Consider the following 14,601-nt stretch of genomic DNA (forward strand, 5'->3'; position numbering starts at 1 on the left):
AGGAGTGACTGGGAACACTTCTCAAGCAACGCTCTTCAGCCTCACTACTCCAGGCAACTAGATAGCAGAAAATCACAATTAACGTACACTAATAAACATGCACAGACTGATAGATGTAACATTACCAGTATGCAAAAAAATAAAATGAAAAAAATTAAGAACTCCAAACAGTAAATTCAGATTGTTTATTGTAAACAGAATAACTCTAGCATTCTGTCATACTGGCTGTGTCACATGCACCCAATTCCACACCAACTGCTTAAAATAGCACTTGCAAAAATTACAGTTATGTAATAATAATTTATGGTTTCTTACATAAACTAATTAACAAGCACTAAAATTGAATTACAGTGTATTCTAGGTAGTTTTTATTGCTTGTAGACACTGCAGCTTTGGATCCATTAAAATGAATCCATTAGTATGCCTGAGTTTATCAAAATTTACTGCTATATCAAACTCAGAAACTGTAAAATGCTGGAGAACACTTAAGAGTGATTAAGAGTTGCTGGAAAACTACATGGGTTTCCACATCCAGTCATAGAACTTTGAAATTCAGCATTTTTCCATCTGGAAAACATGACCTTTGAGCTTGTGTTAAGTACACTGCCATTCCAATGTATTTATAATTTGTTAAAATTAGAGTTGATAGTACTCCCATGAATATATATATTTATTTATTTTTACACACAATAGAAGCAGTTTCATTTTATTCACTGTAAGAGTGGTATGTTTAAATACTAGATCCCAAAATATATATTTTTATAACAAGTTGTTGAAACTTTTATTATATATAATACAAATACTTTTTCTAAAAGAAAACTATAAACAAAAGAAAAATGCAAGAGGGCAAAAAGCCCATTTTATGTGAAAGATCCATGAAAAATGTGATGAACAGACAATTTTACTGGTTTTGCTTATACTATGTTCAGTTTTTTTCCTCCTCAGGCTACAAAAAAATGCCTTCCCTGGCAACAGGTTACATCACAATCATCAAATTTATTATAAGCACGTTGAAACGTGTGCTTTTAACCTTTAAAACACCTTTTAAATACAGTGTATTTATTCCGTTAGAAAAGGCTTTCAGACAAAGACGAATGAAGGTCCTTCCCCTGTCAAACTTTGATTTAATTTGGCTTCAGAGCCAGTGTAAGAAAGAACATTGATTCAAGGACAAGAACAGCTCTATTGAATACAGCAGGATTCTGATGTGTGACAACATGCATGTCATATCAGGGCCTTTGTTTCAAGTTCTTTTAATAAGCAGTAAATGATCAGTAACACCCCTGATGGGCAGATATTATATCTTCAGTGCTTTGCATACTCTATCCTGTCTGAATAATTGCAATCAGTTTTATGCGTCAAACAGGCAGAAGAATTTAGTGAGATGCTCCCTTACCTTTCTTTATTTGCGTGCCATCCCAAGCACAAGACCACTCTGCACAAGTCAGTAAATGGTGATTAGACACCATATATTGTTTTATATAAATGTATTTAATAATTTAGTAAAATGATAGAGTATTTCAGCATAGACTCTTGAGCCTTCCGGGTTTTACGCATCCTTCTTAAAAGAAGTGGGACTAAACATTTTGTGATGTAACCTGAACCACAACCCGTGCTACAGCGGTACCACTATCCCAGTACTGTGCCATCCGAATTGCCTTCCTGAAGGACAAGAAGGACCCACACAGATGTATCAGAACAATCTGATGTATTATGGGGCCCGTATCTGACATTCACCTGTTCTTGAGACAAGAACTAACGTGTTCTTAAGGTTATTTGCACTTGTAAGTACTTCGATGGACTGACACCTAACATAACAAATGTAGTAAAATAGACTTAAGTCTATTCCATCAGTTTATGCACAACTGGAAACAAACAATGACACCAAATAAAGTATTTTCTATACTAAATGGAAACAATTCACAGTAACACTGAACAACTGAACAAGATGATGACAGTATCAACAGACTGGGACAACACTTTTGCTTACAAAAATAAGATGCACTATTAAAGTGTTTCCAGCATTTTACTAGTTTTAATATAAAATGTCCCCAAATTTGTACAGAAAGATTAAAATCATGCCCACATTTTCAATTATTCTCATTAAGACAACTCTGTCACTCACTACCATGTTACTTACTATGTGTTGTCAAATTTCTTTCCCTCCCCCTCCCCCAGTCTTCATAAAACTTAAATAGAAAATATGTTGGTTGCATTAAGGATCAATTAAAAAAGTATCATTCAACACATCACTTCAAAAAAATGTGAAAGTCTCTATTTATAAGAAAAATTATTGACACCATCCCAAAAAGGACCTATTTTTCTCACCCCCTCCAGCCCCCAATAAGATAATTATTGGGATACTAAACAGTGTTTTTCAGGAGTAATAAGGATATTTCAAGTGATTTTGTTTGCTCTGGAGGGTTATTTTATCAAAATGAACATTTGAAGGGTTATACTGTTTTAAAAATACACTGCAACTACAAGTTTTTTTTATTCTTATTGTTTCAGTTGATTTTGGTTTTCAACAGGTTGTCTGTAATAGAAATGACACATGACCACGACTGATTTTTATATACTCTCTATCCCTAACACAGCTAATGTCAAATGAACCAAGAAGGAATTTGGGACTTTCGTAACGGACAGAACCATCTATCCTAATGATCTTTAATAATTTTTTAATCATGAAGTCCCCTGAAACCATGTCAGCACTGATTATTTGCATTTCTTCATCCATCCGCATTCTTCACAGTTTTGCAGCCATGAAATTGATATGTGGTTTCACCAGTGGAAAGAGTGGCAGACTGCGCTTGAATTCTGTCATATTTTCAATCACACTTGGCTGCAAAGAAGTGTATGCAAGAAAGTCTGCTCAACATCTTTAACCAGAGAAGTGAGAAATTACTCGCTTTTCATTAACTTTTGCTATAACTACAGATAAACATGTCTTTCTTGCTCTTTTCTACCATGCTAGTGATTCGCATTTCATGATTACAGCATCACTCAAAACAGTGTTACTTCTTATGAAATAAATGGTTTTGTATTTACTCTAGATAATTTAAAACAATAGCTATAATGCAGTAATTGCATTCCTAATAATGGCAGAAACTTCAGTAAACGCAGTTGTCTTTTAATTTACAAGTTCTACTTCAGAACATCCCATCAACCCTTTAAATATCAGAGGCAAGATCATAAAACCAACAGCAATACTATGAACTATTACTTTTACTTGCAGTAACAAAGTAACTTTTTAATATTTCAGTCATAATGGCTAATAAATCTACATACGATCCATATGGAAATTTCCACCCATGGTGATTATTTCACCTATAAGGACTGAATAAGAACACAGATCTACTACTGCATTTTGAAAAGTTAACTATCTATGGGACACATGTCACCATCCTTCAAGAAAATTCATGTAAGGCCCATTAAGGGCCCACTGCTATCATATGTCACCACAGAGCGAAATCTGCAATACCTGCATGGTAGAATTTGACAAATTGCTTCCTCCTGAGGTTACACACTGACAGGGATAGGCATTAACATTTTAGGCTTTAAGATAATGACTATTAAGATAGCTGGTTTTGTTGCTGTTGGTTTGGGGCTGGGTTTGAGGGTTTTTGGTTTTTTTTTTAAACAAAGATGATAAATTTGTCGATGCATATGCATCTTTCTCTTGGCAATTGATACATCCAATCATATACAATCAGTATTTTCAGACAATGATAATCTGTATTTTACTCCACAGTGCAGATACTCAGTGGAGTTAAAAGAGTAGCAGGACAGACTTAAAAAGAAAAAAAAAGTATCAGGAAAAATCCCTGTTGTTACTGAGGATGACAATACATCTGGAAAATAGGTGAAACATCAGCCCCACAAAAGCATGAATTTCAAGAAGTTAGTTTCTCCCCTATAAATTTACATTTAATGATACTGAACTTCCACGTTAAGGTCAAAGCCTGGGATTTCTGGTGTGTTGAGTTTTTTTACCTGTGGTAGTGGTGGTGCTGGTGCCAAGTTCACATCATTTTGACATGGAAACTCTCCAACAACAGGGCCTATTTAACATCATCAAAATAAATTCAGGACCATAATTTAAACAGTAACTTTTACATATTAAACTGCTTTCTCTTATGAGACAAGTATCTATGTAAATGACAGGTTATTAATCTTTAAGTATCTCTAAATTAGACTTTCTAATGTTCTGGTTTTATACTTCAGTGCTGTCTTTAGAAATACAATGACCTTAAACCAAGATTTGACTTGAGAACATGTGCTGAGGCAGTAGTTTTTATTCATTTTATTTACACATAAAGAGAATGCAGAAATAAAAATTGTTAATATACTGATCAATGAACACTTACACCTGTTTTCCAGTACAAATTATGAACACAGTAGTAAATGTCAGTGGCATATGCAACAAAAGCAATGCAAGAGCAGTACATCTTTTACTGAGGCTAGGCCTGTGGAGGCTACTCCATGTACCAAAATTCTGGATAGCAATTCCAAGTCCTCCCTGCCTATGCTCATTCTCTACCTCCATTCTCAAATTCCAACCCTAACCTTCACCACAGGAGTTCAAGTGCTTCCCATTCCTCAAATTCCAGATCTCCTCTCTACTACTCCAAGCTCTTTCCTGTTCTCAGAGAAAATGGCGTGTCTGCCTCCAGGAGGAGAGGTTCTCTCTGGGAAGCTTTTGTGCTACTCTCTAAAGAGTGGGCACCTGCACTTAGAAGAATGCTCGTTTGCACTCATGGAAAATGCATCAAAGTCCCAATTTTTCTTTCATGACAGAAGAGAGGCCACGCTGGACATTAGGAAAATATTTTTCACAGGAAGGGTCATTGGGCACTGGAACAGGCTGCCCAGGGAGGTGGTTGAGTCACCTTCCCTGGAGGTGTTTAAGGCATGGGTGGATGAGGTGCTAAGGGGTATGGTTTAGTGTTTGATAGGAATGATTGGACTCAATGATCTGGTGGGTCTCTTCCAACCTGGTTATTCTATGATTCTATGAAATGGTTTAGGACTGGGGAGTATGTAGAGAGAATACCTTGCTATAATCTCTGTGACAGTAACCGCTTGTTAGGTTGTTTCCTATTCTCACCCTTGTCTTGGGAAGACACCATCCCATGCAAACAATAAACCATTCTGGTAATGTAGCCACTACATTTTAAAAAGTTTTCTCTAGATAGGGAAAATACTAGAGCCATTTCCTTTCTGCAATGATTAATCATAAAAACTGGAAAGATGCTTTGAAGCAAGTCTTCCTTACTCAGCTGCAGAGCAACGATTTCCATGGTACCAGAAATATCAATCGTTCTGAGACTGGACGGAGTTACATGACAGGCTATCTGCTTCTTTCTGTTCCAAACACAGGCCTTCAATATTCTTGATTTTGTAACCAGTTACATGTTGGAATTTAAGTCCAGTATAAAATCCGCACAAAACAGAAGTTTTTCCTCTCAGTTTATTTATATTAAGCAGAAACACTTCCAACCTTTTCCTTCTTGAAGTCTAAAACGCAGCAACACAGTTTACAATGCACAGCTAATCTAGATTATTTGAAAATAAAATCTAAAGAAACTTTTACTTTCTCAAGTGTAAATATAATGTTGGACATTCCCAGAGGACTGTGGGTTTTGTTTTGGGTTGTTTGTTTTTCCTTTGAGAGTGTGTGAATAAAACTGTGGACATTAATTGCCTGTCAGAAACCTGCTCCTCCAACATTGTATTGAGAACTGCAAATTCTAACTTCAGTTTTCCCTGAGAGTTGTATGTTTATTTTAAAATATCCTGTTGGGAAAAAAAAAGGAATGCTATTTTAAGATAAATTTGGTTTAATATCAATATACTTCAGAACAGCTGAAGAACGGCCACAAACATCAGTCAAATTTTTGAAACACCTAGATGAAGGAAATCTATAAAAAGAAATCCTTTTTCCTCTGAAAGGTACCTAACCTCAAGAGTTGAGTTTTTCTTACATTGTATTTGTATCATATAACATGGCTGTCTTTAACTATGGCTTGATTGAATAGGAATTGATTAAATAATATATTCAGCATAATACTTACAGGAATCCATTTCCCTTGCAAGGACATGCACTGATACCTTGTGTCTTCTGGGAGCATCTATTGCCAACAGCAGCTACAGTAAAAAACATCAAGTCCTTCAGGTGTGGGAAGTATCCCTCAGATATATTTATAAAACAGTAAGAGAATGAGAATATTTAAATTTTAATTTAAACTTTAAAATGAGGAATGTCCCTTCAAATATTATTATTAAGTCATCCATACAGTACTGTGAATTGTTTTACAATCCAGTTAAGAAATTCACGTACTGTTTAGGACTCAGAAAAACTGGAAGTTATAGGAATTCAACTATTAATTATCACAGTATCATGAATGCAACCTAAAAAATCTCCACAGCATTTTCAATCCCTATCAGTCTTCTGGAAGCACATCACCCTGAAAACAATTATTAAACTCAACTGGACTAGCTTACCAATCTAGCCAGTTATTTCTGCTCTGGGATACCAGATATACATGTTCAAGTTATCATTTACTAAATAACAGCTATTGAAATTCCATTTACTGTTTGTATTTGCTGCTTATCTTCAGCCATGCTATCATACTTTAAAAAAAAAAAAAGCCAAACAAAAAAACCCAATAGCCAACCAAAGATGTTAGTGGTCACTGTGCCATGTAAACAATAATCAGTTTTAAGCATTAAGACTAAAGTTCATAAAAATAGATAGTAATGTAAAAATGACCTTGGATAGGGAGAAGGATAATAAAGAGTACAAAAGGGAAACTGTTTTGAAAGACATTAGCCCTCCCTCAAGAGAGAAAAGAACACAGAAACACACATTTATGCTGCTTCATGGGCAAAAAATATTCCATCCAATACTAAATTCCAAAGAAATATGTCTACATTACCTTTCAAAGTGTCCCCATACCTATTAGCTGCTTCACAAGTAATAAAACAATATGTACACTCTGCAATACAGTAACTTGCACACAAAATAAGCCAAATCATTTACTGAAGGATAAAAATAATTCTGGCCAAGCTTGGCCGTCGAGTCATACAGCAAAGCATTTGTTATTCAGAGAGAAAGGATAAATAAGACAAGAGGAAAATAAGAAAAAAAAAAACCACTCCAACAACAAAACACAGAACAAAACCCAATCCTTCACAATTTTTAGTGTGCTAGCTGCCACTAAGTAAGATTCAGGAAACAAAATTATTATCAAGGTATTGGCATCAATCATATCCCCTACCTAAACAGGCATAAGTATATACTTTCATGACTCACAAATAACATTCCGTTCAGTCTAAATCTCTTTCCAAGTACATTTTCACTAAATGACTAACTTACCTTGTAGAACTGTATAATATCATTCTTGGTCAGGGTCTTTAGATAAGCCACTTCAATATTATCTGCAGAAAAATAGTAAAAATTGAAACAAGTCTGCAAATCATAGCTGGTTATTAGCACACTACTTAACCAAAGTATTATTCTTTCACATGCTGCAATTGACTGCAAATGGTATGCTTTTCATTCTTAAATTTCAAGCTAATACTTACATCACTATAAGAGTCATCGGAAGCCTGGCAGAAAATTATACTTCAGTAAGTGCATTTGATTGGACTTATTAAAAAAATGCATGTTTAAAGAATACCGATGGTAGCGTATTTTATTCAATAGCTAAACAGATACACCTGCTGCAGTGTACCACCTTCAAATCAATGCTACATATTTCTAATGCATAGTGATTGTAGATGGTTTTTACTCCAGTGAGGAAACAGGATGGTAGGATGTACTTCAGCAGAATGTACTTTTAAATAAATGTAAGGAACAGTGCCTACATCATACCTGTAATTAATTAACATGAAGTTCTACATGCAGGAAATTTAAAAAAAAAAAATCAACAAAAGGCAGTTTGGAAAAAATCAATGACATTTTAGAGAAATGTTTTAAATTAAGTAAAACAGTAAAAGTAATAATAAAAATGCAAATACCTGTAGAAAAAACATTTTCCCTTCTTAAGGCTGGAATATGAATTTCTGATTTTGACAATCCTAGTCATATTAGAATCATTAATGAAATAAAACTACTACTGAGCAGAAGAAAGTTAAAGATATAAAAGTCAAGGAAAATAACAAATTGAGCAGGATTTAGATATGAAAGATATGTCTACAGTCAGCAGTAAGAAATTCCAGAGTGATAATATAGATCCAATTATGGTAAAACCAGAAACTTAAGGTAGAGAAAAATTAAACTGTTCCATCAGACACAAGAAAAAAATAAAAAAAAAGTACTTGCGGGGATAAGTTTCCACACCACTCCTTATACCCAGGCATGAAACCCTGGCAGTAGCTCTTATTCTTTCAAGACCAACCTAGATGACAGCTCAAAATTCTTCATTATTTAAACAGCTCACCTAAACACTGTTGACCAAAAAGACTGTATTTGCTGTTGTGGAAGGCCAATACTGTGTATGTAAAGCAGAACAGAAGTCACAGGATACAGAGTGCATTTTATGTAGGAATCATATTATGCATGGAAGATGGAAAATTATAGCTGTGAATAGGAGTTCAATATGAAAAGGTGAGGAAAAGCTGATCTGTACCTAAAACTTCTTTTTTAAATGTTATAAAACTATATTACTAATATACCTAAGTATTTTGGATAAAAAAATAATCTTCAACCAAGGATAAAAAAGGGAAAAATATAACTTCAATACTACCTATGTAGAATCACAGTATAACTAACTGTCAGCCCATTTACAGTAATAACAACAGAAGCTGGGTCTCACCTAGTCATGTACAAGCTTATAACCTTCAAAATACCATGGATTAAAAAAAACCACATTTCTTCAAGCCTACCCTAAGCTAAGACAGGTCACGTGTTAGTCAAGATACCTGCTGTGGCCAATGCCAATGCTTCCTCAAAAGAACAATGCCATGGGAAGAGGAATAGGGTTCATCAATGCACACACCGTCAGGAATGTCTAAGAGTATCTGAATGCACCTCAGTCAAGTATTAGGTATGTATGTCACACAGATATCTTAACAGCACAGAAAGAAATCTGAGCTTATGCAACATCGACATTTGCATTCAAACCACTTCCAATCCTTGACCTGCTCTGTGTCTCACTGAGTCTTAAGGGAAAGAACAGAATGTCAGTAAAGTGTGCATTCACCAATGCACATCATATGGCAAACATCATGGAATGCATTTATCCTCTACTACTGATGGCTCCCACAGCAGGGAGAGCACAGTCTCCACAAATGAGATATTTTCTCAGGGTAGAAGGACAAAATATAACTTGTAGGACACAAATCACAAAAACTATATTAAAGTATGCACAGGCTATGTAAAAATTTAAGTTGTTCTCACATGAACATGACATTCAACAGTCACAAGCAGAGCCAAACTACAGCATTCAGTTTTAAAAGAAATATGATTTGTCTTACCTCTGTCAAAGTTATACTGCTGAGAAATGATTTCTCCCCAGTATTTAGCACATTCTGCAGACAGCTTCTTTGGTTTGTCTAGACGACGAATTGCTAAAGCTTGGATGTGTTTTTGGAAGGCCTCTTCTGTCATGTCTTCTATGCATTTCTCCATAGTTTTTAAGAACGCTTCGACTCTGCTTTCTAAATAGTGTGGTGGCTTTTCAGATTGGATAATAAATCGCAGTCCTTGAATGCCATTTGCCCGACGTGGACCACTGAACACAATGTAACCTTGGCAAAACAGCAAAAGTCACAAATTAAAGGAAATCCCTTGTTCCAGCATTGCTTGCCAAACATTGCATGTTTGACTGGAAGGCAGTTGTATGGTAAGTATAACGCTGTACCATAAATTAAATAATGCAGGTTTGCAAAATATGCCACTGTGGTTTTTTAAAACTTCTTTATCCCACTGAGACAAATACCATTTCTAGGAAGGGGCAAGGAGGAGATGAGGCAGACCAAGGCAGGGCAAAGGAAATTCTAACATCAGGACTAGGTAATCAGAAATTATGCCTTCCTCTCTGGTGCTTCATTAGATTAAACATTAGAAACTAACTATTTTTTTCACAATTTCTACTCTGAATTCTCTTTGCTGCAATGTAACACCACTGTTTTCTCACCTTAGCAATTAGATAGAAAGAAAATACTATTCCCTTCCTTTCTGTTGCAGCTTTTGCTTATCTGAACACCCATGCCTTTTATCAGTCATCATCCCGTCTCTTAATAACAAATCTGTCACATTTCAGTCTTTTAACTATTTTTATAGCTCTCTAATTGTTCTTCGATGCTCATGTCAAAACTGGATACAGTATTTCCAAGTCCTTAGCTGAACAATATAGGAGTATTATTGTGTGCGCACCTGGGAAGCTCCCATTTATACATCCCAGTGTTTGACACAGCAGCGCAACACTACTGATTTATGTTCTACTTCCAATCCACTACAACCTGTAGATCATTTTCTACGTAACTCCTACCTAGCCACTTGCTTTCTAGCTTCTATCTGTGCCATTGGTTACTCCCACCAAACTGTTTCCAGCAAATTGCATCGTGTCTTCATCCAAGTCACGTTTCCAAAAAGTCAAACTAATTTTGAATTCTATCTTCCCACACACTTGCATTCTCTCCCAGCTTAGTATTATCTGAAGATTTAGTAAGTATATTCACACTTAGTAAGTTCTTTAGTAAGTATATATCATCTAGAGTTTTGAAGAAAATTCTAAATAGCATTGGATGACCACAAAGCATGGCAGAACACTGTTTTTCTAATGAACTATTCTTTTTGATTCCTCAGTCATGACTTTCCAAACAGTCTTGCATCCAAGACTTAGATAGTTAAAATCCCTATGATTAGTATGGTATGACTGATTCTGTTACTTATTCACAAAAAGCCTGATCTTACTGAACTCCCTGGTACGTTCATAGTCTCCATGCCAAGACATTCCCCTGCCTCTCACCCTTGGGTAAACTATAGTCTTCCTTAACAGTATTTCAGTCACGCAAATTGTCATGTAAAATCTCTGTCTCTTCTTGTTACCCTGTTTGGAATGACTTTATGAGATTTCAGTCTTAGTGGTTCAGGTAACAATTATTTGTGAACAGTGAACAGCTGTATTCTTAAAAAGCTTGAAATGTATTTAGCATGGCAGCTTACCATGACCCATAAAGCAGTATTCCTAAGCTAGGGCTTGTGAATCATTAAGTGCAGCTGGAAGAAGGATCACATGTAGGAAAGACCAAACTGCTACTACTGATTGTTTAGGAAGATCTAAAACTTAGGAAAACGATCTCTTCTTCTTTCAGTAAAAATCTGGGATATGAAATTTTCTGTACAGTGATCAAACTCCTTTTTAAGCCAGCACTGATTTCAGGTATTTCAGTTTTATCTTAAAAATAGTGCTTGCTTCTTCTCAATTTAGAGTATGTACACAGTAGCATTCCTTTAAGTCATCAGCAGTTAAAGTTTTTTACATTTACCAAGTGTCTTAAATGGCATTCAATAAGCAGGGAAAGAACACCTACCTCATCATGTCTCATGTAAGCATGTGAGTATGTTTGCGTGTGTGTATACAGACACAGAATCACTATGGGAAAACTTACCTAATTGTTCCTTAGTGCGCAGAGTATTGAAACATGGTTCCGAGATAATTTGACAAAAGAGCTCCAAAAACATGTTCTCAGAAGTGCTCTGCATGTCTGTCTGATAATATATTTCAATGCCACAATTGTTATGAACTTCATTTCTCTGTTGATATACAAACCAGCCTCCTAAAAGAATAAAAAACATAAAAATGTACATTCTTAATTGTCCACAATTAAGGAGATAATGGTCTGTCACTGTGGATACTTTGGCTGTATCGCTACATATGTCATCATTCCTGTGTAACTCCCAGCAATTCCTTGAACCTTCTTTCTTATATGTAAGACACGTAAGACTTTTTGTTGCCCAATAGAAGTAAAATCATGTAAAAACATGAGGAGATCAAAAGAACTTTTATTAAAAAAATACAAAGTTACTTGTATAAGAGCTTTTAATTTCCTCAAAAAGCTAGATTTGTTTAGAACAATCCTTCACTGAATAGTCAATTAATACACAAAAAGGCTCAAAGAATAATGCTTACTCAAATGTGCCCACTATGTGTGTGTGAGAGAGAGAGAGAGAGAGAGAGAGAGATAGAGAGAGAGAGAGAGAGCGCGCGCGCGCGCTCTTATTTCCATAAATCATACAGAGCAAATTAGGATTGAATCATAGAATCATAAAATGGCTTGGGCTGGAAGGGACCTTAATCTAGTTCCTACCCCAAGAAGTCCAATTTTCATACACAGATTAAAAACGAAAACAAATTCATTTTCAAGTATACCAGAAGGATGATATACTAGCGTACAACTTTATTAGCAAAACCACACCCTAATTATATCTTTAAAGGTATAATTTAAAATAATTTGAAGTAAGTCTGATTTTGAAATAAACTCCTAGCGACAGAATAATATTAATTCTAAAATGCCACGAGTAAACAGAGACTCTCAATTTAGCATGCATTAAAAAACTGTAAATAAATCATTTAACTTACTGTCAGGAAGTTGCACTTCTCTGTATCTCACTAGCTGACTGGGGAGGAGCGGCTTTGTATGAGCATGCTCAATGAGTGTGTCCTCAACCATCTGCATAATTCCTAATGCAGCCTGGAAAGAACAATAGGATTTTTAACAATCATTAGTTATTCTGTATCTAATAGCAGGCTAAGATTATTGATGGTGATGTGAGAGAACAGAAAAAAAAATCATGAACAAAAAGCAGAAATATTGTAATTTAATAAAAACCGTAGAAGTTAAGTGGAGGTTTGGGGGTGATGGTTGGTTGGGGTTTTATTTGTTTGTTTGCTTTGACATTTATCTTATTTACATGTTTAACTACTACTCTTCCTCCCCAGTGCTTTTGAGATTAAAATTCAATGGATTTTCTTCCCTTTCCCTTCACCACTTTGATGTATTCATCTTTCAAAGTTTGAAAGTGAGATACCTACAAGGTATGTCTACAAAACAAATGACACCACATCAAATGGAATTCTAAGAAAACAAATCAATGGTTAATTTCAAGCATGCCTTCCACTGATGTGCTGGTAGTATCACGACTTCTTGCGCAGTGACTTTCTTTTTTTCGATAGATTAAAATAATAATAATTTTTTTAAAAATCGTGAGCAGTAAAAAATTGAAAAAGCATTAGTTTCATTCAAGGATTTAACTTCAAAAGCTTTACCTGCTAAAGGTCAGGTATCCTTGAAGCCTGCATACTGGAAATTACAGTAAATTCCTACAAAGTAGTTTTGGCTGAAAGCCCAAGTCTCAGTGCGCTGCCAGAAACTTACAACACAAGCGATCTTCTCAAAAACATGCAAAAGGTCTGAAAACTTAATCATGCTACTCTTCATCACCCCTCCGATATAAAAGACAAGAAGATTGATGTCTAACAGTTAGAGAAAAATACTATACGTTCCTCCTATAAGGTTATGGTATTAAAACAGAGTATTTACAGCAACACTGTTCAGACAGATGTCTAAACAGGATAGGTTTACTATTTATCCACTTGCAGCAAAAAAATAAAAGGAACAGTCAAAAAACCATATATCAGAATGAAATTAGTTGAAGAAATGAGAATTTTAAGCAGCTAGGCAGGTCTAGTTTTTCAAAAAGTACAGTTTCACTAACAAAAATCTCAGTACTGGAAGCTGTTACAAGGGTGTGTCAATTTTGATTCAGTTTAAGTTGAAAAAAATTCTAGATCCAGGCTAAAATTTCAGAGCTTTGTCAGTGATGCTCACTATAATGATGGGCAGCAAAACACAGAGAAGTTTTCCTACCCACATCTATTCAGGGAGGTTTGGAGATTTCTGAATATTACACAGCTATGGGTGTAACAGCCTACCGTTCCCAGTTCTCCAGCTGTAGGAGTCTTCAATAGCCACCCACTTATGCCACCTGAAGAATGCAGTTCTCTGCTGTCTGCATCATCAAGCAAATCTGAAACATCTAGTCATTCAGGTATATTTCAGAAGGAACTAACTTTCCTATACAAACGTGTAAGAAACAAGTAAGAAAAAAAGTACTTGTAGGAGGCCTTCCAGTACCTGAAGGGCCTACAAGAAAGCTGGGGAGGGACTTTTTACAAAGCCTTGTAATGACAGAACTACGGGCAATGGGCATAAACTGGAAAAGGGCAGATTAGACTAGACATAAGGAGGAATTTCTTCACCATGAGTGTGGTGAGGCACTGGAACAAGTTGCCCACGGAAGTTGTGGCTGCCACCTCCCTGGAGGTGTTCAAGGCCAGGCTGGATGGGGCCTTGGGCAGCCTGATCTAGTGGGACGTGTCCCTGCCCTTGGCAGGGGGGTTGGAACTAGATGATCTTTTAAGTCCCTTCCAATCCAAACTATTCTATGATTCTAAGAAAAGTGAGACTCTTACATTTCTTCACATGAAAAATACTCTATAAAATTAGAAAAAAAAATTTAGAGACATTCTTCAACTTTGTGCATCCAGTGCTATTGGTTCCACCTTTTTATTTTTCACCTCCTTAATAGTT

General features: G+C 35.7%; 1 protein-coding gene across 4 annotated transcripts in view; it reads right to left on the reverse strand.

Moving 5' to 3' along the window:
- Positions 1-170: 170 nt before the first annotated feature.
- The window catches only part of IDE (insulin degrading enzyme), a 62,726-nt gene continuing 48,295 nt past the window's right edge, over positions 171-14,601 (reverse strand). For all 4 annotated transcript variants that reach the window (XM_069864160.1, XM_069864159.1, XM_069864158.1 and 1 more), the window contains exons 19-25: positions 12,591-12,702; positions 11,620-11,787; positions 9,481-9,753; positions 7,379-7,440; positions 6,075-6,147; positions 3,994-4,061; positions 171-2,842 (exon numbers count right to left, since the gene is read on the reverse strand). In XM_069864160.1, the coding sequence (XP_069720261.1) occupies positions 2,747-2,842; positions 3,994-4,061; positions 6,075-6,147; positions 7,379-7,440; positions 9,481-9,753; positions 11,620-11,787; positions 12,591-12,702 (852 nt within the window). In that variant the 3' untranslated portion in view covers positions 171-2,746. The remainder of the gene's footprint in view (positions 2,843-3,993; positions 4,062-6,074; positions 6,148-7,378; positions 7,441-9,480; positions 9,754-11,619; positions 11,788-12,590; positions 12,703-14,601) is intronic.

The sequence above is a fragment of the Phaenicophaeus curvirostris genome, chromosome 9 (assembly GCF_032191515.1).
Source record: "Phaenicophaeus curvirostris isolate KB17595 chromosome 9, BPBGC_Pcur_1.0, whole genome shotgun sequence".
In the NCBI taxonomy this organism is placed as follows: Eukaryota; Metazoa; Chordata; class Aves; order Cuculiformes; family Cuculidae; genus Phaenicophaeus; species Phaenicophaeus curvirostris.